General features: G+C 47.5%; 1 protein-coding gene across 3 annotated transcripts in view; it reads right to left on the bottom strand.

Annotated features, from left to right (window-relative positions):
* Positions 1–22,234, bottom strand: part of MTOR (mechanistic target of rapamycin kinase) — a 117,502-nt gene that overhangs the window by 5,468 nt on the left and 89,800 nt on the right. For all 3 annotated transcript variants that reach the window (XM_082660176.1, XM_082660178.1, XM_082660177.1), the window contains exons 35-54: positions 21,560–21,685; positions 21,339–21,470; positions 17,634–17,749; positions 16,702–16,819; positions 13,699–13,944; positions 12,933–13,033; positions 12,146–12,242; positions 11,464–11,562; positions 11,043–11,165; positions 10,666–10,848; positions 10,108–10,242; positions 9,715–9,889; positions 8,249–8,384; positions 7,046–7,193; positions 6,299–6,421; positions 4,984–5,066; positions 3,706–3,778; positions 2,681–2,755; positions 2,155–2,290; positions 1,423–1,488 (exon numbers count right to left, since the gene is read on the bottom strand). In XM_082660176.1, coding sequence (XP_082516302.1) covers positions 1,423–1,488; positions 2,155–2,290; positions 2,681–2,755; positions 3,706–3,778; positions 4,984–5,066; positions 6,299–6,421; positions 7,046–7,193; positions 8,249–8,384; positions 9,715–9,889; positions 10,108–10,242; positions 10,666–10,848; positions 11,043–11,165; positions 11,464–11,562; positions 12,146–12,242; positions 12,933–13,033; positions 13,699–13,944; positions 16,702–16,819; positions 17,634–17,749; positions 21,339–21,470; positions 21,560–21,685 — 2,491 coding nt within the window. The remainder of the gene's footprint in view (positions 1–1,422; positions 1,489–2,154; positions 2,291–2,680; positions 2,756–3,705; positions 3,779–4,983; positions 5,067–6,298; positions 6,422–7,045; positions 7,194–8,248; positions 8,385–9,714; positions 9,890–10,107; positions 10,243–10,665; positions 10,849–11,042; positions 11,166–11,463; positions 11,563–12,145; positions 12,243–12,932; positions 13,034–13,698; positions 13,945–16,701; positions 16,820–17,633; positions 17,750–21,338; positions 21,471–21,559; positions 21,686–22,234) is intronic.

The raw sequence follows: 22,234 nt of genomic DNA, 5'->3' as shown, positions 1-22,234 counted from the left end.
CCACCAGCACCTGGTGCCACCAGAACAGGCTGTCCTGATTCCCCTCTGCAATAATGTATTAAGGAGGTGGACCCTGAGAGTTAAACCAGTAAGTATCACGTAATTTGGGTGAGGCCAGTCATCTGTATGAGGCCCCCTAGACACCGTGGGTGATTCAGGTATTTATGGTATCCAGTGTAGAGTCCAAGCTATTCATAAATGATACCAACCCAGGATCTCAATTTCCTGCCAAGAACACTCTCTTCCTTTTTACACATCCAGATTCCATCCATCCAGTAAGGCTCAGCTTAAATCCCACCAGCCCACGATCTCCCTAAACCACTGCAGTTCAGAGCGATACCTCCTTTCTAAGGCCCACCATCCCTCTGTTACCAACCAAATTATGTGGTACCTGTGCAGTGCACTCTTCTCTTTATTATTTCATATATACTCTGGTCAATTCCATAATGGGACTGTGTGCTTCTTCAGGGCATTCCTGGTATCTCACATTCTTTTTGCACCTCTAAACACTATTTGGCTTAGCTAAGTAACTAGCTGCAAATGTTCCATAAGTATTTGTGGAGAATATTTTACTGTTATACACCCTGACAATACTTCCTAAAGGATGACTGTGTAGGATGTTGTTAGATGTGGAGGTCAAAGGGTTGGGCTCAGGGTAGGGAGCAAAGGGCAAGGGTAAACAAAGTTAAACAGCTTTACTTTGAGACGTGTCAGAGCATTTAATAAGCTGACCCTGTTCTGGCTCTTGGAAGGACATTATCTTCTTGGAACCCTGTTCTGTGGACCACATTCTTGGAAACAATGTTTCATGTGGTTTCCCAGCTCCTCAGGCAGCAGTGTGAGTACATTTCTGCTGCTTCCATCTTCCTATTTCTGAGCTATTAACAAAGCTTTAGGATTAAGGTATTATAGCTAGTAATTATCACAACCCAGGTACCATTAAAGGGCAGGCTAAATACAGGCTAATATTCAGACATACTTTTTTTTTTTTTTTCTTCTGCAGTACGCGGGCCTCTCACCGCTGTGTTCTCTCCCATTGCGGAGCACAGGCTCCGGACGCGCAGGCTCAGCGGCCATGGCTCACGGGCCCAGGTGCTCCGCGGCATGTGGGATCCTCCCGGACCGGGGCACGAACCCGTGTCCCCTGCATCAGCAGGTGGACTCTCAACCACTGCGCCACCAGGGAAGCCCCAGACATACTTTTAATTATGTTTTTCCAGATAGATTAAGATTGGATAGTTTGATCAAAATTTCTGAGCTTTAGCTACCCACTCCTTCCTGAGAGGCATTAAATAAAACACACGTTAGGTGCTTACTACTTTAAGTCATGCTTCCTAAAGGCAGTGACAAAGCTCACCCTCTTCTACAAACACTATGGACAGAAAAGGACAGAATCTGCAACCCTTCAGGGGATGCGCCCACCTACTGACTGGCCAGCAGAGTAGGAATCTGTCCTCGTTCGTGATCGCTTGTTGCCTTTGGTATTTGCTAGGGAAAGAAATAAAGGGAGGATTAAAAAGTGCTTCAAATTTTGACTTGAAAAAAACTTGATTGATATATTTTCTTATAATCATAAAAATATAATTTTCCCAAAAGCTATAACCCCTAAGAGAGAAGAACCAAAGATGTATTGCTCGGGAGAAAACGGGTAGCTGTTAGCACAGGTATCCCATCCTGAGGGACACTTTATATGGTTGAGAGCTGGATTCAGACAATGTAAACCAGACAACAAGGTGAAAGTATGACAAGCACAGTGGAAAAGACGCCTCTTCTTAGTAAACACCTTCTAAGGAGGTGTTTAGAATAGACTGAGACATTGCTGAGACACCACAACTGCTTGCATCTCCTGTCAAAATTCCATCTGCTACTCAACATGAAACCTAAACAAAAATCATTAGAGTACTTAATTTACCCTGAAAAAGGTTTCAATTAGTATCTAAACTGATGACTGGAGTTTTCTGTCTTAGTTAATAAAAATACTTGAAATTCATTTCCAGCCACCAGAGCTGCTTTGTGAAAATGTAATGCGGTGGCCTAGTAACGTGTCTTGGGCTCCGTGCTTGAAGGGGGACAGGATCGTGAAATGGAATGCGTCAGATACTCCCACTTTGGGAGAGTGCGGACTCCAGTTCCCAGGCACTTGCTAAGACTCACTGTCCATCAGCCTCCAGTTCAGCAAGGGGTCATAGACGAAGGCTTCCAGCACAGCCATGACGCTGTCCTTGTGCTCCCGAAGCACTTCCATCACCGTGTGGCATGTGATTCTGTAGTTGCCGTCCAGGCCCGTGACCTGCAGATGGGCCAGAGCCATTCACCACAGAGGTCACCAACACTGGCCCCTGAAGGCCTTACAACCGAAAGTCAGGCAGTCAAGAAGGCGTGTCACCTCCACTCAGGAAGACGACTTAGCCCATTACTGATGGGCCAGGCTGGGAATGTCTTCAGAGCAAAGGGTCAGGTCAGGACTGTGATTCATATAAAACAAGGTCTGGAGTAAAGGTTGGTAAGACTTTCAAAGACGGATCATTTCTAACACAATGGAAAATACCAAGAAACGACTACAGAATAACCTGGGCATTTGGGGAAGTGGAGATCTAAAAAGGAAGCAAGTCTGTCCTCAGAGAGGGTTGGAACTGTGTCGGTCCCGCTTCAAATCAGCTCATTATCAATATCCACTCACCTCCATAGCATTGGTCAACATTCTCGTTAGTCTAAATGGAATCTTCTCTGGGAACTTCTCTCTGGTCATAGCAACCTAAGGATAATAAAGGGAAAAACCAAGTCCACTGGTTAGACTTTTCCTCAGCTGAAGCCAGGGGCAGGCAAGTGGCTTTCCTCTGCATCACCAGCACCGACTTCAATTAGAGCACAGAAAGGAAGCAGCTTGAGTTTAGTGACGGGTCTTGTCACTGGGATCGAATAGACAACTAAAAATAAAAGAGAGAGGGTGGGGGAGAGGGAGAGGGGGAGAAATGGGGAGAGGGGGAGAGGGAGGGTGGGGAGAGAGAAAGAGAGGAAAGAGTGAGGGAGAGAAAGAGAGAAAAAAAGAAAAAGACAAGTGTGCATCACGCCCAGGCCTTTGACCAGCAGGCCATGTCAAGGATAAGGGATTCCTCCACTTAAAGAGCGTGTGTGGGGACTTCCCTCGTTAAGACTTCGCCTTCCAGTGCAGGGGGTACGGGTTTGATCCCTGGTAGGGAACTAAATCCCACATGCTTTGCGGCTAAAAAACCAAAATATCAAAAAAAAAAAAAACCAACAGAAGCATACTGTAACAAATTCAACGAAGACTTTAAAAATGGTCCACATCAAAAAAAAAGAAACTTAAAAAAAAAATTATAAAGGACTTCCCTGGTGGTCCAGTGGTTAAGACTCTGCCCTTCCAATGCAGGGGGAGTGGGTTTGATTCCCTGGTCGGCGAACCAAGATCCCACGTGCCGCGCGGAGCGGCCGAAAAGAAAAAAACAAACAAACAAAGGAGGGTTGTGAACCGTGCCCCCCATCCCCCTTTTTCTGAGTCCAATTACAGCAAGTATCAAAGAGCATGGATGTCATTTATGAGACTGATTTTCTATCACCTTGGTAGGAGAGGCAGGGGTGAGGATAATGCATTTTGGGCTTAAGTTTGCCTAAGTGGTTGGAGCGGGGTGGAAAGTGATCATCCGGGAAGGTGAGGTTACGTGGTGTTCTGGAACGCGTGTTCACCTCAAAGCAGTCCCCAAAGTCAATGTGCAGGATCTTCCCGCTCAGCCGGTCCAGCATCAGGTTGGATGGGTGTCTTTGAGAAACAGAAGAGAGACCGGGGGAGGTCAAGAGAACAGCACAGATGAACAAATCCCCAAGTCTGTGAGACTCTAGGCCAGGGGCTGGCTAACTACAGCACTCAGGCAAAATCTAGCAGCACCCCTCCAACTTTTGTAAGTAAACTTTTACTGGAACACAGCCACACTCATTTGTTTATACATTGTTTCAGGCTGCTTTTATGCTACAGCAGCAGAGATGAGTAGTTGTGACGGAGATCGTATGGCCAGCGAAGCCTAAAATATTTATTATCTGGCCCTTTACAGAAAAGGTTTGCCGACCCCTGCCCTAGGGCTCAAATGAGAATTTATCTGTGTGAATCACAAGCTGCCCCATGATACCGAGACAATTTGCTATCCCAAGGTCTTTGGTCACAGGATAAATGGTTCCTGGCAGTGCTGGCATCTCAGAGTGACAAGGTTCTATCTTCGCTACTCGGCACCTATCATAGGGTCTCATCTCCCTGAGCCCCTGAGCCAATTCAACAGGTGTTTTACTAAGTTTTTTTTTTGGATCTTAGTTCCCTGACCACGGATTGAACCGTGCCCCCTGCATTGGGAGCACGGAGTCTTAACCAGTGGACCACCAGGGAAGTCCCTCTGAGTTTTTTAAAAACAGGAATTTATTATTTCTGTGGGATAAAATTTTTTTCACTCTCAAATAATTGCATGAAACATGATCTCAGGAGAAGAAGAGTAGACGTCGGAATACTAGTTGTTTTTGTTTTGAATTTCTGAACATTCCTAAACTACTTTTTCAGTCAGTACACTAGGATGAAATTTATTATGTAGGAATATCAGAAGGATCTACTTTGGTTGGTTTCAATTAAGGAAACAGAATTATTTATCTTAGCATGGTGGTGATTGATGAACGTTTATTGAATCAATAAAATCAACTGGATTTAATATGGGTTTTAATACATTAAACCAACCTATGGAGAAAGTAGTACCCTTGAACTATTGTTTTTCTTCTCTTTAGTTTGATGTGTTGTTCTGTTGGCATGGACAATAAATAGGGGACTAAGGTTGATGCCCCAAAAAGCGCCTAAAGTACAAAATACAAATACTTACCAAATGGTCATAAATCTCACTGGAAAACAAAATGAAGCCATTCAAGAAAACTACAATGGCTACAAAATGAAGCCATTCAAGAAGCAAGACTCAAAGAAACAAATTCACTCACCTATCGCCCAGGCCCAAAATATACCCAACCATGGACATGACTGCTAAAGAACGGGTGTAATTGGTTCTTCGATCAAACCACACCTAGAACACAGGAGCACACGTGAACCAAGGCTCTGGAAACTAACTTGTTTCAACATAATTATACCCCAATCAGTTGTTTGCTTATAGTCCATCAATAAGCAGTTAGAACGTATAAGGGAACCAAAATCACATTCATAATTACAAAGATAAACTATGCTCAGAATAAACTTAATTAGAAATGTGCAGAACTTAGATGAATAAATAAATTAAACTTTGCTTAGAAATATAAAGACTTGAGTCAGTGAAAATATCCATTTAAGGATATCCACTTAAGATTGAAAAGATGTACTATCCTCCCAGATTATTCAATACACTTAAAGTAATTTCAATAAAAATTCATTGGCACGTTTTTGAGGGACCTTGACAAAATGATCCCAAAATTTATCTGGAAAAAAATTATATGTAAATAGCCAATGAGAAGAGACTTGTGTTAACAGTGGGATACTTGAGGAGAAACAGGCAGAAAGATCAATGAAATAGAAATTCTAGAAAGAAATCCAAAGGCATATAAGAATTTAGTATATAATAAAAATTGACTCTTTTAAATAGTGGTGAAAGGATGGATGATTTGGTAATACTAAAATATTACTTCATCGTCTTAAAAAAATAAAATTTATGCCCTAACTTTAAATTCCAACTTGGGTTAAGGATTAAATGTAAACACAAATCTTTTTTTTCCCCTTGTGATAAGAACTTATGTAATTTACTCTCTTAACATCTTTTATATTTATCATACAGCAGTATCATATCACATCACAAATCTTATAATTAGTACAAGAAAAGATAAGTAATCTTGAGGTGGAGACTTTCTAAATATAAAGCCAAAGGTAGACTTTAAAGAAAAGGATTAAAAATCTATTAACTTCTAACATTTAAAAATGCACATCAAAACCAAAACAAAAATTTCAAACTGAGAAACATACTGTTAACAAAATTGAAAAACCAAATAAATAGGAAATTTATAATACATATGAAAAAGATTTAACAGCCTTAAATAAAATACTATCGTAAAGCAATGGTTGAAACTTGAAACTACTAACTACTGCTAGATTGCATGGCTCGCCCATTCAGTTTCTGCTCTAAAAGACTGCCCATCATCCACAGCTAATCATTACAGAGACTCGTCCACCAGGTGCACAGGAACAAACAAGAAAACCATTCCTGACCCGAGGGGGTGCACCAAAGGGCAGTGGCACGAGTGGGGTGGGGTGGGGTGGGGTGGGGTGCCGTACCTCGGAGCTGGGGCTCTTCAGCCACAGCAGCCTGGCCAGGTCGTCCCCAGCTGTGTTGTTGACGGCGTGCTCAAACACCTCGACCTTCTGCATCAGAGTCAGGTGGTCGTAGTCTGGAGCCATCTGCACCAGGACACAAGGGCTGTGAGGGGCGGCCTGAGATAGGCAACCCAGGAAGAAACAAGCCTCCGTGGCCAGGCAGGGCTGGGTTCTAATTTCCCCACCACCGCCAAAAGGAGAAGGGAAACAAAGAAAAGCAGTGGCCACTCTAACCCAATGACCACAGGAAGTGCCAGGGCTAAGGGTAAAACGGGCCTTGCCTCAGTGCCAGGCTACCGGTATGAACGAGAACACTGAAAGGTTCACGGTTTTGGGCAACAAACAATTCTCGTTCTCCTCACTCACACACCTACTAAGCATTATTTCCCCATATGGCCAGTCAGTGCTCTGTATACATTATTAGTATTCAGTAGATACATGTTGCCTGATACATAATGCTGTCTAGTCTCACGGAGGGTGATGGAAACCTAATTTCTGGGCTTTAGGGTCCTTCTGTTTCTTAGAGAAGGTTATCTGCTTTAGGACTCACATCATTAATCCTTTGTCAACAGCTAATTCCCTCAAACAGATTTTTCAGTGGTGGACACGTATAGGAGAACGAGAAAAGCAGCTTTGTGCAGATTCCCTGACTGGTGAGTTTTGCCTCCGAGACACTAAAGGGTTGGGCCTGGCAGACTCATCACATACCCGCAGCATGATGCGATGCTCGATGTTGAGAAGGATCTTCTTTTTCTCCCTGTAGTCCCGGATGAGGGCGTGCAGCGTGTCACAGTGGGGGACCCAGCCGATGAGGCCCGAATTGGTTGATAAGGGAATGACAGCATATCTCTGGATGCTAAAACCCATGAGGAAGCAGGGTCACTGAGCAGAAAACAGAGTAGAACCTTTTTTTTTTTTTTTTTTTGTGGTACGCGGGCCTCTCACTGTTGTGGCATCTCCGGTTGCGGAGCACAGACTCCAGACACGCAGGCTCAGTGGCCATGGCTCACGGGCCCAGCCACTCCGCGGCATGTGGGATCTTCCCAGACCGGGACACAAACCCGTGTCCCCTGCATCGGCAGGTGGACTCTCAACCACTGTGCCACCGGGGAAGCCCCAGAGTAGAACTTTGATCCACTCATGGCACATGCAAACTGGTTTGAATGAACCCGCCGGCACAGGGCTATTGTGGGGTGTGTGATGAGGGACGTTTGTGAAGGATAACGCATCACACAGAGTCAGGGGGCTGACGGTGTGAAGGCACCATCAGCCTTCCCAAGCTGTCTAACAAACTCACTCCTTTGGGGGAACAATCCCGTGATTATTTCTAAGCCTAAAATAACCTCCCCACTTAATATCTTTGTTCTTTTTTTTTTTTTTTTTTTTTTTTTTGCGGTACGCGGGCCCCTCACTGTTGTGGCCTCTCCCATTGCGGAGCACAGGCTCCGGACGCACAGGCTCAGCGGCCATGGCTCCCGGGCCCAGCCGCTCCGCGGCATGTGGGATCCTCCTGGACCGGGGCACGAACCCGTGTCCCCTGCATTGGCAGGTGGACTCTCAACCACTGCGCCACCAGGGAAGCCCCATATCTATGTTCTTAACAGAAAGAGGAGTAAGAGAAGACTGAGGACAGGAAGGGCTTGGCAGGGCTGTCATCCTGTAAGGGTAGAACACATTGAATTTGTGTAATCTCCAGTCTAAAGGCCACAAAGTGTTCCTTTCTGAATCCTCTGGAGGTTATCAAAGGCATTTCCCATGAGAACAGTCTAAAAACCTGGCGAATTTTTCTCTTGGACACCTTGGCTATTGACGACTTCCTGTCAGGTATGTAATTATTTATTTGGCGAAGGTACACGACTACCTGGAGAGACGTTAAGAAATACCTAGAAGATCTCTCGGCACCCTGAGTACCTGAGGTTTTTCCGAAGAGACGTCGGGTCATTGGCCAGAAGGGTGTTGACCAGGCCGAAGAGCTGCATCACTCGCTCGTCCTGCCGCAGATCTTCATGGCCCTTCAGGAGGAAGACAAACTCGTGCCCGTTGCTGCCTGTAAAGAATGGGGGGAGCAGTCAGCGAGGATCAGAGGGTCTCAATCCCACTGGCTGGTGGACCACCACTGCATTCACAAGTCTGTGGACACATAACTTACCCAGTCATACTGTCCCTACAAAGAGAAGAAATACTCCCTAGAACGGATGAAAAGAATGGCCCTCCTGTTAATGGTCCGCCAATGAGATGTTCAAATCAACATAAGTAAAATTTTTAAAAAACTGTCTTCGAGGGCCAGGAACAAGTCTGCACAAAGATGGTCACTCTACATGTCCCCTCCCCAGCCCACTTTCTGTCCTTCTCTGTCCTGCTCTGACCCGAGAAGCCTGACCCCTAGAGACCACATCCCCTGGGCTCCCCTGTGTGCTTGGCCAATGGGGGCAGTGGCAGGAGGTCAGAGGGTGGGAAGAGGGAGAGGTCAGGGTACTTGCCCCTGACAACTGGCCAGGCTACGGTTCTGGAAATAGCTCCCTCCCACTGTCTGAGCCACGGCTTCTAGGGGACGGCCTCTCTTTCCAGGTTACAGCCCTTGGCGGGCTCTGTGCCCTCTTCATGCTGGAGGTTAGGGGTGAGGACTAACTTCACACTACCGGCTCTCTTAACTCAGCCACACCTCCGAAAACAGTCCTTTGGTAAAGTCTCTTTAATTAGACGCTTCTGAAAGCTGACCAACACGTGTTTTAGTATTAGAAAAGGCCAGCCCACGGAGAGACAATAACCCGTGGACCACCATTTGCTGCTGCCGGTGAATAATCACTGTTTAAAAAACACAATCACTGTTAAAGGCAAGAAAGCTGAGAGTGTCAGCAGAGCACTCAGGCCTCCCGAAACCACACCCCCTAGGTAACGAACCTCACTGTCTGAACTGAGTTCTACTTCCGTCTGTTCACTTTACACAGCAATTCCCACAAAGAGAGAATGTGAGAGTAAACAGGGACACTCAAGCCCGGTGCCCTTCCTTCGACGTGGCCTGTCACCTGCCGTGCTTGTATCCGGGGCCTCCTTCTTGCCTCATCAGCTCCCTGACAGCTGCCCACCCACCCATCCTCCACATCGCAGGCCTTCACAGCTCCCTTCCACCTGTTCTGGGGGTGGGGGGGAGTGTTATGCTTCACTTAAGTAAGCACAGCTGTATGAATCAACGAGGGGTCCCAGGGAGGAGGCAGTAAAGGAGAAACCCACTTTTCCCTACTCGGCTCTCAATAAACGGGAGAAAGATTAGTCGTGTGGACAGCGAGCAGTCGTTTCAGGAGAGGGGAGGGGTCTGCCAGGGTGGGAGGGAGACTTGGGTCCTTACCCGAGTCTCGGGTCCGCACGACGGTCCTTACCCATAAGCGTCAACTTCCGGGGCCTCTGCTTCGATGTGATGACTTGTAGAGATGGTGCAATGGACTGAATGCGAATGATCGGCTGGTTGGGGTCATATGTTCCCGGCACAGCCAATTCCAGGTCCCGGCACATCAGAAGTTTTGGGGACACGTATTGCAGCTCTAAGGATGTGAGCTGTGAATAATTACCACAGGGTTTAGTTTTCTGCCTCAGGGAGGAATTTAAATGCCATTTAAGTATTTTTCAATGGGTTGCTAATAGCGATGACTTGTCCCTTGTCTGCAGGTAGAAGTGGAACCAGGTGCTGGGGGGTTAGTGTTAGAATGTTCACGGACAATAAAACAGAAAGGACTATAATGACCGTTAACCCTGCTGGAGCCTCAAGATCCTACCTGAGGCAGCTGCTTTGAGATTCGTCTGAACACGTGGTAATAGAGGTCCCAGGCTTGGGTGAGGTCCTTGACATTCCCTGATTTCATGTACTTCCTGCACCACTCTTGGGCCTCCATTAAATCTCGACCATACGCCTGAGAGGGAATGCAGGGGAAATTTGCAAGTTGTCATTTGTGTTGACTAAGCCACAAGGCTGAGTCCCCAAGCAGACAGCAGAACTCCTCGGGAGCGCACCCTGGCCAGAAGGCACTGGCCTGGATCGCTCAGCAGGGAAGCTCGGCAGTATTCCAGCCCCAAAGTCCCAACCTCAGAATGGCTTCTCAGGTAAAGTAAGTTCGGAAGACAGACGAGATGGCCTCGTGAGGAATCCCATAGTTTTCCCATTAAAGTTTTGGGAGAGTTCTTGTAACGTAGTGACAAATAAATTTCTGATGTTTTATATCCTATGACCTCCCTCCATCAGAATACATTTTCTTCAAGTCAGTAAAGAGGTTAGAGGGAAAGGCGTCTGCAAAAGGCTCTGGAGTCCCGTCAGTTGACGCTTTTTCATTCCATACCTGGTTAAAGGATGTTTCCTTCAGAGTCTGGGGTCCCCGCTCCATCATAGCATGCAGGGGCTCCAGCACCTCGAACATGCCTTTCACGTTCCTCTCCCCAAAGTACAAGCGAGATGCCTCTTCCAGGCCTTCATGCCACATCTCGTGCCAGAGAATGGCCACTCGGATCAGCTCCTCACTCACCTGGGTCAGAAAGGGGAAGGAGGGAAGCACCAAGGATAAGCTAAGCTCAGGAAGGCCTGTCTCGGAGAAACAGAAGGTACTCTATCTGGCAGCCAGAGGGAGTACGCAGCCCTGTCATGAGGAAGAAAGACAATCTCACTCAAGACCTCTGCTCGGTGACCAGAGGCCGTGAAATCTGCCCTGCCCCGACTCACCATCATGGCCTGTTGTACCAAGGTGTTACTGTGCTCGCACATGTTCTTCAGAATCTTGTTGGCCGCATTGTGACGGGCCGTGGTGGTAGACTTAGAAGCCACCGTCAGCGGGTAGATGAGGGCCTGAAGCAAATACAGAAGGAACATTTCCAAACTCGTGTGAAAGGAGGATGACAAGAAGATGATACCGACACTCATCTGAGTCTACCAGGCAGGGGCTATACGATCTTGGCGGGGGTTCTTTCTTTCCTGGAAGGGCCCTGGGTCCCAGAGCCTGCCAGCTAGGCAGGCCCTCCCGGGGGCAGGACAGGACACTTAGCTCCCAGTTGCACTCGCATCTCTAGAGCAGCTTTAGGAAAGGCTGACCACCAAATCAGAAGGTCAGCAGTTAGATGAGAAACTGCCCCGGGTCTCCACGTACCTGGGGGTGGTACCGACCAATGTCTGTGAGAAGCTGGTGAATGAGACGTCCCACCAAGGGCCTCGGCGTATCAATTCTCGCAATGAGCTGAGGTATAACCTGATATTCAGAAAGACACAGTGTGCAGCATGAGATGTGGAAACAACTCCAGTTATTCTTCTGAGCCACGAACAGCTCTTATGACTTGTTTGGTAGATGCTGTTGGGCTTGGAAATGGTTCATTCTCTTCAGTTCTCTAAAAGGAACTGAAGAAAATATGGAGTCTTGACCTTGGGGTCGATCCCTACTTCCTCACCACTGTACAGCACATACTTCCTTGCTACTCTCAACAGTGTATGACTGTAAGAGGAGACAGACGAGGAGCAAAATCTGACCCATCCCCACCTGTAACCAAGTGTCCTCCCCTGTAATCAAGTGTCCTCACCTGTAACCAAGTACCTCACCTGTAACCAAGTACCCTTACCCATGACCAATTGTCCTCACCTACAACCAAGGAGCCTCACCTATAACCAAGTGTCCTCACCTGTAACCAAGTACCTCACCTGTAACCAAGTACCCTTACCCATGACCAATTGTCCTCACCTACAACCAAGGAGCCTCACCTGTAACCAAGTGTCATCACCTGTAACCAAGGAGCCTCACCTATAACCAAGTGTCCTCACCTGTAACCAAGTACCCTCACCTGTAACCAAGTGTCAATCTGGATCGCTTTCACCCCTTCCACTAAGGCTTCATTTACATCTGGCCAGTGACCATAATCAAACCATAAGGTGAGGACTCTGGAAAAGAAAAATGAGTCATAGAAAATTTAATTTACCAGCTTTTGTCTGTTTTTTCATCTTCAAGACTCTTGGGAAGAGAAATGGCAGAATTCCAAATCAGTGGCTCTCCAATGTGTTCGGTCTTGGGACTGCTTGGGAGTGGGTGGGTGGGGATGGCCAGCGGTGCTCGGCCAAACACAGGACGATTATTCCAAGTGAATGATTATTTAATTCCAGGTAACACAGAGGGGTCACCATGGCATCAGCTCATAACACTAACAGACGAGCCCATGGATAAGCTTTGCACGTGCAGAAAGAGTTGCCTGCAGCACAGCAGCAACTTGGAAACCTGGCACTTAGCCAGTGGAGACCCCAAACGCAGGAGGGCTGGTCACCTAGAGCCTCTGGGCTGGCTGGCCTGTTGCCATTTGTTTAGGCCTCTCAGAGTTGCCTCCAAAAGCTGAAGGAATTTCAGCGATATTGGGAGAAACAGCTGGGTTTCTTCTTCCTACATAACAAGCCACACACGGGCAGTCCTTGGGCCACTGCTCCCTCCTCTTTGCAGATTTCACCCGCACAGGTGGGGCTGGTCAGCTGTGACTCTGGGACGTGCTCATCGGGGTGGGTAGGGAAAGAGGACTTTATGTGTGACTTCTGTGACCTGCCATCCACATGGCCCACCAGGGCTTCCCTTCCTTTCCCTGATACCTGAGCGTGTCCTGGAGGTTGTTGCCTCGTGACAAAGAGATGGATCGGAAGAAGCCCTGGACAGCAGGGACGGTGTACATCAAGAGAGTTTTGGACAAATCCTGTTGGAACACACGTATGTTAGTGACACTCTTGCCTCAGCTTTCTCATCTGTAAAATGGGCATAAGAGCATACTAAATAGTATCCCCTTCAAAGAGTGGTTATGAGGATTAAAGCAGCTAATACACAGAAAGCCTTTATATCAGCACCTGGCACAGAGCAAGCATTCAGTAATGGCAACGGTGCCGTAACTGTTACTATCCTGGGCTAACAGTGGCTTCCGGAACAGGGTGGCAGAGGAGGTGGGGCTAAGGCCCTGAACATGCTGATCTCTGGGCTGGTCAGCTGCCCCAGGCCCTGAACCGACAGCCTCAGGGGAGGTGGAAGGGGAGAGAAAAAGACAGGGGATGGACTCTGCCGGGCTCTGTGCTCAGAGTGGGCCCGAAGATGTGTAGGCTGCCTTCACACCGGTGCAGAGCATTAGGAGAATGAGCTCAGTCACATGGGAAGCATGACAAGGACCTCATTCTTCAGCACAGGGGCTACGTCAGTTCCCCAAACCCAAATATATAAACAAAAGTACTGTCTCAAACAATGCCGATGGCAAACCATGTTTTCTGGCTTCAACCAGAGCTTCCGAGTAGGGCCTCAGGCTCCTATCAGCCTCCATCCCTCAGAGCGCCTGGTGCCTGGGTCCGTCCTTGATGGGGGAGGAAGGAAGGGTACCTCAGTGACCTTCTTCTGCAGAGGAGATGGGGTAGGGCTGTTCTCAGTGCTTTCAGCCTCGCTCTCGCTGTTACTACCCTCGGTGCTGGTGGCAGTGGCCGTGGCCGCCGTGGTGGCGGCAGTGGCCACGTTGGTGATGTTGGCCCCACTGGCGTGACGCAGTTTCTTCTTCTCATCGCGGGCTTGGTTCTGATGTTTGTAGTGGAGCACAGCCTCGAAGTTCATCACAGCCCACGCGTGCCAGGCCTGTGGGCGGGGACGAGAGGACAGACATCGGGGCTGTGACACCAGCAGGGGCAGGAAGCTCAGGCATCAAGGGCCTTGAGGGTGTGAGGCCACAGCTGAGGTAGAGTGCAGGCCACCCTTTCTTCTTAGTGGTCAGCACAGCAAATCCTCACTTCGTGGAACACTGGGGAATGGGGCATTTTACTAAATCCAATGCGATTCATTCATTTTGCGGTGCATCTGCTGTATCGGGGGCTGTGGTGAGTGCCATGGGCGGGGTGGGGGGCACATGAGGAGGAACAAGCTATGGGCCTTTTCTCAGGGACCTGCTAATCTAGTAGGGTAAGTTACTCAAAAACCTAAAAATAGGCAGAACGTGACCGGGGCAACAAGAGACAGACAACGGGAATGCCAGGGACGGGCGGGCAAGGCGTCACAGAGGAGAGACTGCGGCGGGTCTTGAGCAGCCTTAGATGGGCAAGGACGGCGCAAGAGGGTGGCAGGGAGGGCGTCCTGGCAGAGGAGGAACAGGGACAGAGATGCAGGCTGGGCAAGCACGGCACAGTTCACAGGACACAAGCAGACAGATGTGACTGAAGCTTAGAGCACACGCAGGAGAGCAGTGAGGGGGAGCCCAGCAAAGCGGCAGGCTCAGACCACGGAGCAGCTGGCATGTGAGACCAAGGGCGTCCCATCTCATTCTGTAGGAAATGGAGTTTTTAAAGCTGAGTTAAAAGCTGGGCTTCAAACATTCCTTTGGCAGCAGATATAAAACAGATTATTTAAGAGGGCAGAGGTTCAGGGGGTGAGGGTGAAGGTCTTAACCAGGCCAGAGGACAGTGGGGAAGGGGACACACTGAGAGCACAGGACCACCACGGAGGGTGACTCTTGGTCATCGTTCGTCCCTCACACCTGGCTCGGGGCCTGTCAGAGAGCCAGTGCTCAGCGCCTGCTTGCCAGAAGCAGCCTCTGGCGCTAACCATTCACACCTCTGACGCTCTGAGCTGCAGTGACGCTATGGAATAGCATTGCCTGGTGTACAGAGCATGAGGGACAGTTTGATTTGGGACCTGGTAAGTTTGCAGTGGTAGGAGGACATTAAATAATCCACTCATTGGGCTTCCCTGGTGGCGCAGTGGTTAAGAATACTCTGCCAGTGCAGGGGACACGGGTTCAGGCCCTGGTCCGGGAAGATCCCACGTGCCGCGGAGCAGCTAAGCCCGTGTGCCACAACTACTGAGCCTGCGCTCTAGAGCCCGCGAGCCACAACTACTGAGTCCACGAGCCACAACTACTGGGCCTGCGCTCTAGAGCCCGTGAGCCACAACTACTGAGTCCGTGAACCACAACTACTGAGCCTGCGCTCTAGAGCCCGTGCTCCACAACAAGAGAAGCCACTGCAATGAGAAGCCCACGCATCGCAACAAAGAGTGGTCCCCACTCACTTCAACTACAGAAAACCTGCGTACAGCAACAAAGACCCATCACAGCCAAAAAAAAAAAAATCTGCTCATAGTTGGACTTTCTGGATAATCAGTAAATTCCTTTGCATCCCTTGCTAAAAACCTTTCTTTAACATGGAAGTGTCCATTTCCCCAGCTAAGCAGAGTAGATTGATCATAATCAACCTCTATTTGATGAGTAAGAATCCTACAATGACCCAGGCTCAGTTTTCCCATACTTTTGTTTATTCGACAAATACCTCTTACATATGTACTATGAGCTGGGGGTCCCGCTGAACAAGACAGAAAGAGTCCTGCATGCACATGGGACTAACATACACCACTGATGGTACCAGACAGTATAGACCCAAAAGGGCCCATGCTAGGAAAAAACTAAAACTAAAAGTCCTGGAGCCAGTTTTTTACTTGTGATTTGTTTCTTTCTGAAAAGCTGAATGAAGAAAAGTAATCTGGTTAGGACACAGTTCTAATTAGTAAGGTTCCAACTGACCAAGGGTTCACTGGACATATTCTTCCAGCCTCAGACTGAAGCTGTCCTAGAGAGAATAATTACTGCTGCTTTCACAAAATGAGCATTTTTCAGATCAGACTGAAGCATGCTTAAAGCAGCATAAGAATTTCGTTGATGTTTCTGTGGTCTCCAGATGCAGGTTTGGATCCCAGAGGGATTAATTCACACAGTATCAGCCGGTTAAGGAGACACCGGAGAGAAATGGAGGACACCTGCCACACCACGAAGCTCTTACCAGGAGGCCCCTCAGAAAAGAGAGAAAAACATGAGAATGTGTGCTCTCACCAAAGACGTATACGCCCAAGACTCAGTCCTCTCCCAGTCAATCACATCTTTTATACATTTTCTAATTCTGTTTATCTTCTTGAAAAATTTCCTATGATATAACAGGATGTTACCCGGAGCTTTCCAATAAAAACAGAAAGTTCAGTTCTTAGATGAGGAGCAGAAAGGGATGGGAATCAGAAAGAAGCTGGGAAGGAACAGATGACCCAAGGGAAGACACAAGTCCCAGAGACTAACCATGTGTGCAGATGCTCTAGGAAAACAAGCCGCCAAGCGTCTATAAAACAACAGCATCCCCAGAGCCACGCACACACTCACGGCATAATAAGTCTTTTTCAAGTCAAAGAATCTATCAATTAGACGTGGAAAGGGCCTCTAACAAACTGGCTCCCAGCACTCAAAAAAGCCAATTCGCGGTATCAGACCAGGCCACCAAGGCCTTGCTGTAAAGCACGAGCCACTAGGGTGCACAGGCAGGCGTCTGGAGGAGGCAGCGGGAGGTTCCCGTCTCTGGTTACCTTGTACCAGCTGCGGTCGTGCTCCGTGGCGGCGCTATAATACTGCAGGACTTTGGGGATCGTGCTCTCGTTGATGCCCTGCAGGTTCAGCTGCCACTCCCCGAGTTTCAGGAAACATCTGAAAACAGAGAAACAAGCCCCCAGGTTGCCCCCTCCTCAGAAGAGCCTTTCAAGGAGAACAATGAATTACGTTGCAGGAGCACCAAAGCCTCCCTGATATTTATTCCTCCTCTCGGGAAGCAACATGAGGGAGCCGTCAGAATTCTTAGCCACATGGAAGGAAAAAGACAGGCTTTGGGGATCAAGTTTTTCAAGGGATGGTCTTTTCTTGCCCTCTGTCTTTCAATGCTAGCATAAACCAGGTACCTGGCACACGGAGGTCTGAATGGACCTATCTCCCCCACATTCATTATGGTGGGTGGTAGCTGTTGAGAGCAATTTTTCTTTTGATTGCTATATGGCTTCTCCCTTACTTTTTCCTTTTACTGATTGCTAAGCTATTCCAGGTTCTGTGCTAAAGGCCTGATGTATTCTTTCCATTAATCCTCACACCATTTCATTCCACCCTAGGAAAAAGGAACTCTCACTATCCCCTTTTTATATAACGAGGAAGCCGAGGCACAGAGAGGTTAAGTAACTTATCTAAAGTCACACATCAAATTAGCAGCGTATCTGGCAGTAGCAGCATATCAAACTCTAAAGCCAGACACCAGGAGAACAGCACACAGGTGCTCCTGGGCTGCTGGATCCTGGGAAAGTAAGTGGCAGAGATTTTGGAGTAGCGTCATTCGATGGCTGCCTGGGACCCCTGCTGGAAACGGTGAGAGATGTAAGCGAGCGGCTGCTCCGGGAGCCTTGAACACGGCCCTTGCAGCAGAGGCTGCCGGTGGGGCAGGGCTGGCATGCGGCGGGCCCGGCCTTGGGGAGCTCACCGGGCCATAAGCTTGTGCAGCTCCTGCTTGTGCTGCTGGTCCTCGGTGGCGATGGCGTGCTGGGCTTGCTGCTGCATGGTCTGAACAAAGTGCTGCATGTGCTGGAAGGCATCGATCTGTAGCAGGACAAAGACACAGGGAACCACTTGGCACTGGGCCCAACCTCAGGGGACAGGAACTGCTGTTCACAGGCACCTAAGCCAACCCTCTCCCAACGGAACACCCTAGAACACAGGGTGAGGACCCCGCAGAATGGAGGACCGGGGTGTGATGCTGAGAGATGGCTGGGCTTTTCAAGAAGATTCATATTTTTTCAACGCAAGTCTTAGCTCTCCTTGGCCAACTGTAATTACAAGTCTTAATAAGCCTTAGAAAAACTACTCGCCTGACTACCCCCAAAAACAATTCATATGAAGTAATCTCAAACCACTGCTTACTTCACTATCAATATATTGCCCTGGGGGAAATCAGGCTTATGGGGAATTGTTTCAGGCTAGTAAAACTTCAGCATGTGTTTAAAACACTGTGGTACCTTGGACACTAGCGTAGCAAAAATTACAGTTTAAAAAAATGTGATAGATCCCGTGATAAACCATAATGGAAAAGAATGTGAAAAAGAATGTATATATATGTATAACTGAATCACTTTGCTGTATAGCAGAAATACCACATTGTAAATCAACTATATCTCAATAAAATATTTTTAAAAATCTGACAGAACCCTCAGTACCCAAATAGAACAGAGAGATGGGGTGAGGCCCCTCATACATCAAAGTGGCATGGGGGGGACACTACCCAAGCAAACATTTAGTTGAATAGGGTGGCTTAGGAGCAAAATCTGCAGAGCGTCCTCCAGCAGTTACATCTCTTTACACTATGTGATTTTATACAAAGTGAGCAGAAGGCATCTGGGTTGGTAACAGATAGTGGAACTAGGGAAGAGCAGAGACAGAGTCAGAGATCTGAGAGTCAGTTACAAGCCATTTGTATAAGCCTGCCATGTCCACACATACTAGCATCGTGATAAATGTGAAAAAGAGAATGTGTTCTTTGCTACAGAAAAGGAGAGAAAAAAACCCAACACTTCAAATAAATGTCAGAATGATTTCCTTACTGTAAATCACGTAAGAGTCTTTTTTTTTCTTTTTTTGAATAGAAACATGTCAGTAATGATGGCCCTGAAGGAAAATTGAAACTCCCTGGCTTGGGGGCCAGGACCAACCTTAGATACTTTTAATATATAAGGAATTAATTAATTACCTGGCGTCGAGAGGGCTTAACCCAGAGGCAGAATGACGTGACAATGATTTAGCAGGCAGCTAATCCACGCACGAGGGCAGGGCAGAAACACAGATGTTCTAACAGTTACCAAGACACCTGTGTCCCTCAGACATCTGTCTTCAGAGTTCCACCCCTCACCAGTGGCTGTGAAAAATGAGCTATACCAGCATCTCACACCTGGGAAGTGATAAGTGTTCCTTTAGTTTTTCTTCTATGGGAACTACACTGGCTAGACTTAAATCTGATTAGGAAGAGAAAAAAGAATTGGGAGGGAGTCCTTAAGTGATCCCTCATGAAAAAGGTGGAAGGTAACTCAGGGTGGTTAGTGTGTACATCAGGTAAGATGGTTAAGAACTGAACTAGGAACTCGGATGCCAGGTGCTTTCCAGAGCCCACAGGCTCCGTGTCACTGACTGTCCAGAGAGAGTTTAAATTCTCTTCGGGAGACTCTACAAGAACAAAACGAAAACTGCCAAAACCGGGAAGGCTGGGCATTAGTTTGGATTTGAAGCCCAATGTTAGGTTTAGTCAGTTTACCCAGCATGGGAGACCCTAGTATCTTTCTACTCTGTGGCATGGAGGCAACTTATTTCCAAGGAATTAAAAATGTTCTGTTAAAAACTCCTTCTTTTCTCCATCCCCAGGAAGCGAGGAGGGGGAAACATGATTCTTTCTCTCTTACGGACGATGGACCGCTCGCTTGGAGGAAGGGGTTTCTCTCAGGCCCAGAGTGTAAGCTGGGCAGACTATTCTGGCTCTTGACTGCCTGCGTCGTTTGTGGGCCAGAACTATGTTCTCGGCTTAGTGAAATTTCACAGAAGGAACCAGCCTGTCTCTAGATTCTGTGAACTGTCTTGTCTAGAAAAACAGTGGACATACACCTATCGCCTGATGTCTTCCTGCAGAACGGGATCTGCTTTTCCCCATTTCCATCTGCCTCAGGCAAAGCAGAGAGTACAGTCCTTATTTATGGAGGAAGAACATAGTGCTCAGAGAAGTAAAGTGACTTGTTCAATAGCACAATTATTATTAAGTAGGCAGTTTTCTTGGAGTAGCCCCTGAGCTCTTACGAAGATGCGGCATCTCTAGCTCCGGGCTTGAAGTTCAAGCACCTAATTTTAAATAGATTTCTCAATCTTTAATCCACGTGGTTTTATGGTCTCCCTCTAGAATCTGGGTTCCTAAGAAAAGGCCATAATCTGTGGAGAAGTTGGGCTGTGGTCCTATGTTGAAAGAAGCCACTCCGTGGTTGAAATATTAGCCAAAACCCTCCTTCCGCCTGCCTTCGGCAAGACATTCAAAGACTTGGAGGCTCCATATAGGAAGGAAACCAGACTATATCCAGATCCAGCACCTTCTGATTTTCTCATTTGCCTGGAGGAAGGCCAGGCTTTGAATCAGAAGTGCTCTGGCCTGGGAGGCTCACAGAGACTAAACAAAACAACCCCCCCTCAAACAACAATAAAAGAAAAAACCCCAAACTGCACATTTGGAGAAGGACACTTGGGCCATGATATTTGAAGCGTGCCCCAATCAAAGACCCAGTGCGTGGTGCAGGGCTGTGGCTCCCACTCTGGGTGGCATTCAGAGTCACAGGATCCAGCACCCACAAAAGAAATCAGCTTCTGACAGAGCCCAGGGATCTCCCAAGTAAGCCTTCAGCCGAGACTCCACTGCGATTTTATCACATCTTCCACAGCCACAGCTCCAGCGGCTGCTCTGCATTCCTTTCTCATCTCAGGGACACTGTGGGGACAACAACAGGGAGAGGAGAGCTGGGACTCCCTCTTCTGTTTCATGAGGACGATGATGGGGGAGCCAAAGCAGGCGCTGATTTTGCCTCCAGGGCCTACTTTTTGTTAATCATCACCATCGTCCGGGGAGATTGTTTTAAAAAATAAAAACAGAAAAGAAGCCACATCTATTTCCCAAGGACCTGTCTGTAAATAAAGTCAGAGGAATTCTACATTGGCTTCAAGGTGACTTTCCCCACTGGTTTCAGCATCACACTCTGGGTGTTGCTGCTTCTGAATCCCAAACTGACGACAGGAGAGGAGACGAGAAGTCTGAAAAACCAAGTTGGTCTTACGAAAGTTTCAGTCTGTGTTTTCACAAACATGCTTTTTTGGGTACTTCTCTTAGGGGGAAAAACACAACCCAGAAATTTTTTCTATGTTTTAGCACATTCTAGCTGCTAGTAAATAGAACTGTGATCGCACTCGGTGGTTTGATCAATGGTGTATGTGCACCTCCTTGAATATGATTCACTTTTTGAAATGAGGCCAAATAGCCTCCTGACAGGAGTGAACTCCCTGGCATGGTGGTTTGGACGCTGTTTCCTTTCGGGCCTGGAGGAGGCAGTGAGCAGCAGATTAGGCGAGCATTCTGGAGAAATGTGGTCTCCTGCAGGATTCCAGCACAGACCTTGCGAGCGCTCTTCCACATATTTTTCATGTAGGCGTAGGTCACCTGGGGGTGAACTGTTGGCAGAGGGTGGTCAAGTTGCCGAGATGGATCAACTCCCAGGAGCAGCACTAAGGTTTTATGAGCAAGAGCCTTCAAAACAAGAGGTTGGGGTTATACACAGCACTGGGCCAGGAGCACCCCCTCAGACTCCCACCCTACCCAACGGTGGGGACACTCACCAGCCTGCCACTCTTGCCACACAGGCTTGCATACTTGAGCCAGGTCCTCATGTCCTCGTGAGGGCTGACCACTAGCGACCGCACCATGAGGATTTTCTGCCAGTCCTCCACAATACGCTGGCAGCCCTGGAACGTCCAGAAGCGAGGATTAGACACATGCTCTGCTATAACTTAGCCCCTCACAAGCAACAGTGAAACCCACCCTGAAACAAAAAAGAGATTCATTTTCGTAATCTCATCTTTCTCAAGTGAAGGGTACTGTGAGTGAAACACCTCTTAGGAACTTCTCAAAATTCGAGAAGCAGTACAACAAGGACTCTGGAACCTGAATTCTGGCCCGTCCACTGTACTACCTATGTGACTTTGGACAAATTACTTAACCTCTCTGTGACTGATCTGTAAAATGGGATAAAAATGGTACCAACTTCATGGGGCCATGGTGAGGCTTAAATGAACTAAATTATTTAAATTTCTTTTCTGAATTGTAAATAATGTATTTTTAGCTTTAATTTTTTGCTTCAGTCTCTCTGGTTGAAGATGCCTATCACTGACAAAGAAATTAAATTTAAAATGTATCATTCAAAATTTTAAAAACTAATTAAGTGTAAACAAAATTGAAATAATTAAATTTTCAATTGATGTTGTTTGAAAGTTGGTGGTGTTTATATTTCTGAA

Source organism: Grampus griseus, assembly GCF_964374135.1.
Source record: "Grampus griseus genome assembly, chromosome: 1".
NCBI classification, from domain to species: domain Eukaryota; kingdom Metazoa; phylum Chordata; class Mammalia; order Artiodactyla; family Delphinidae; genus Grampus; species Grampus griseus.
Note: the sequence above shows the minus strand (reverse complement) of the source record. Positions and strands in the feature narration are given on the sequence as shown.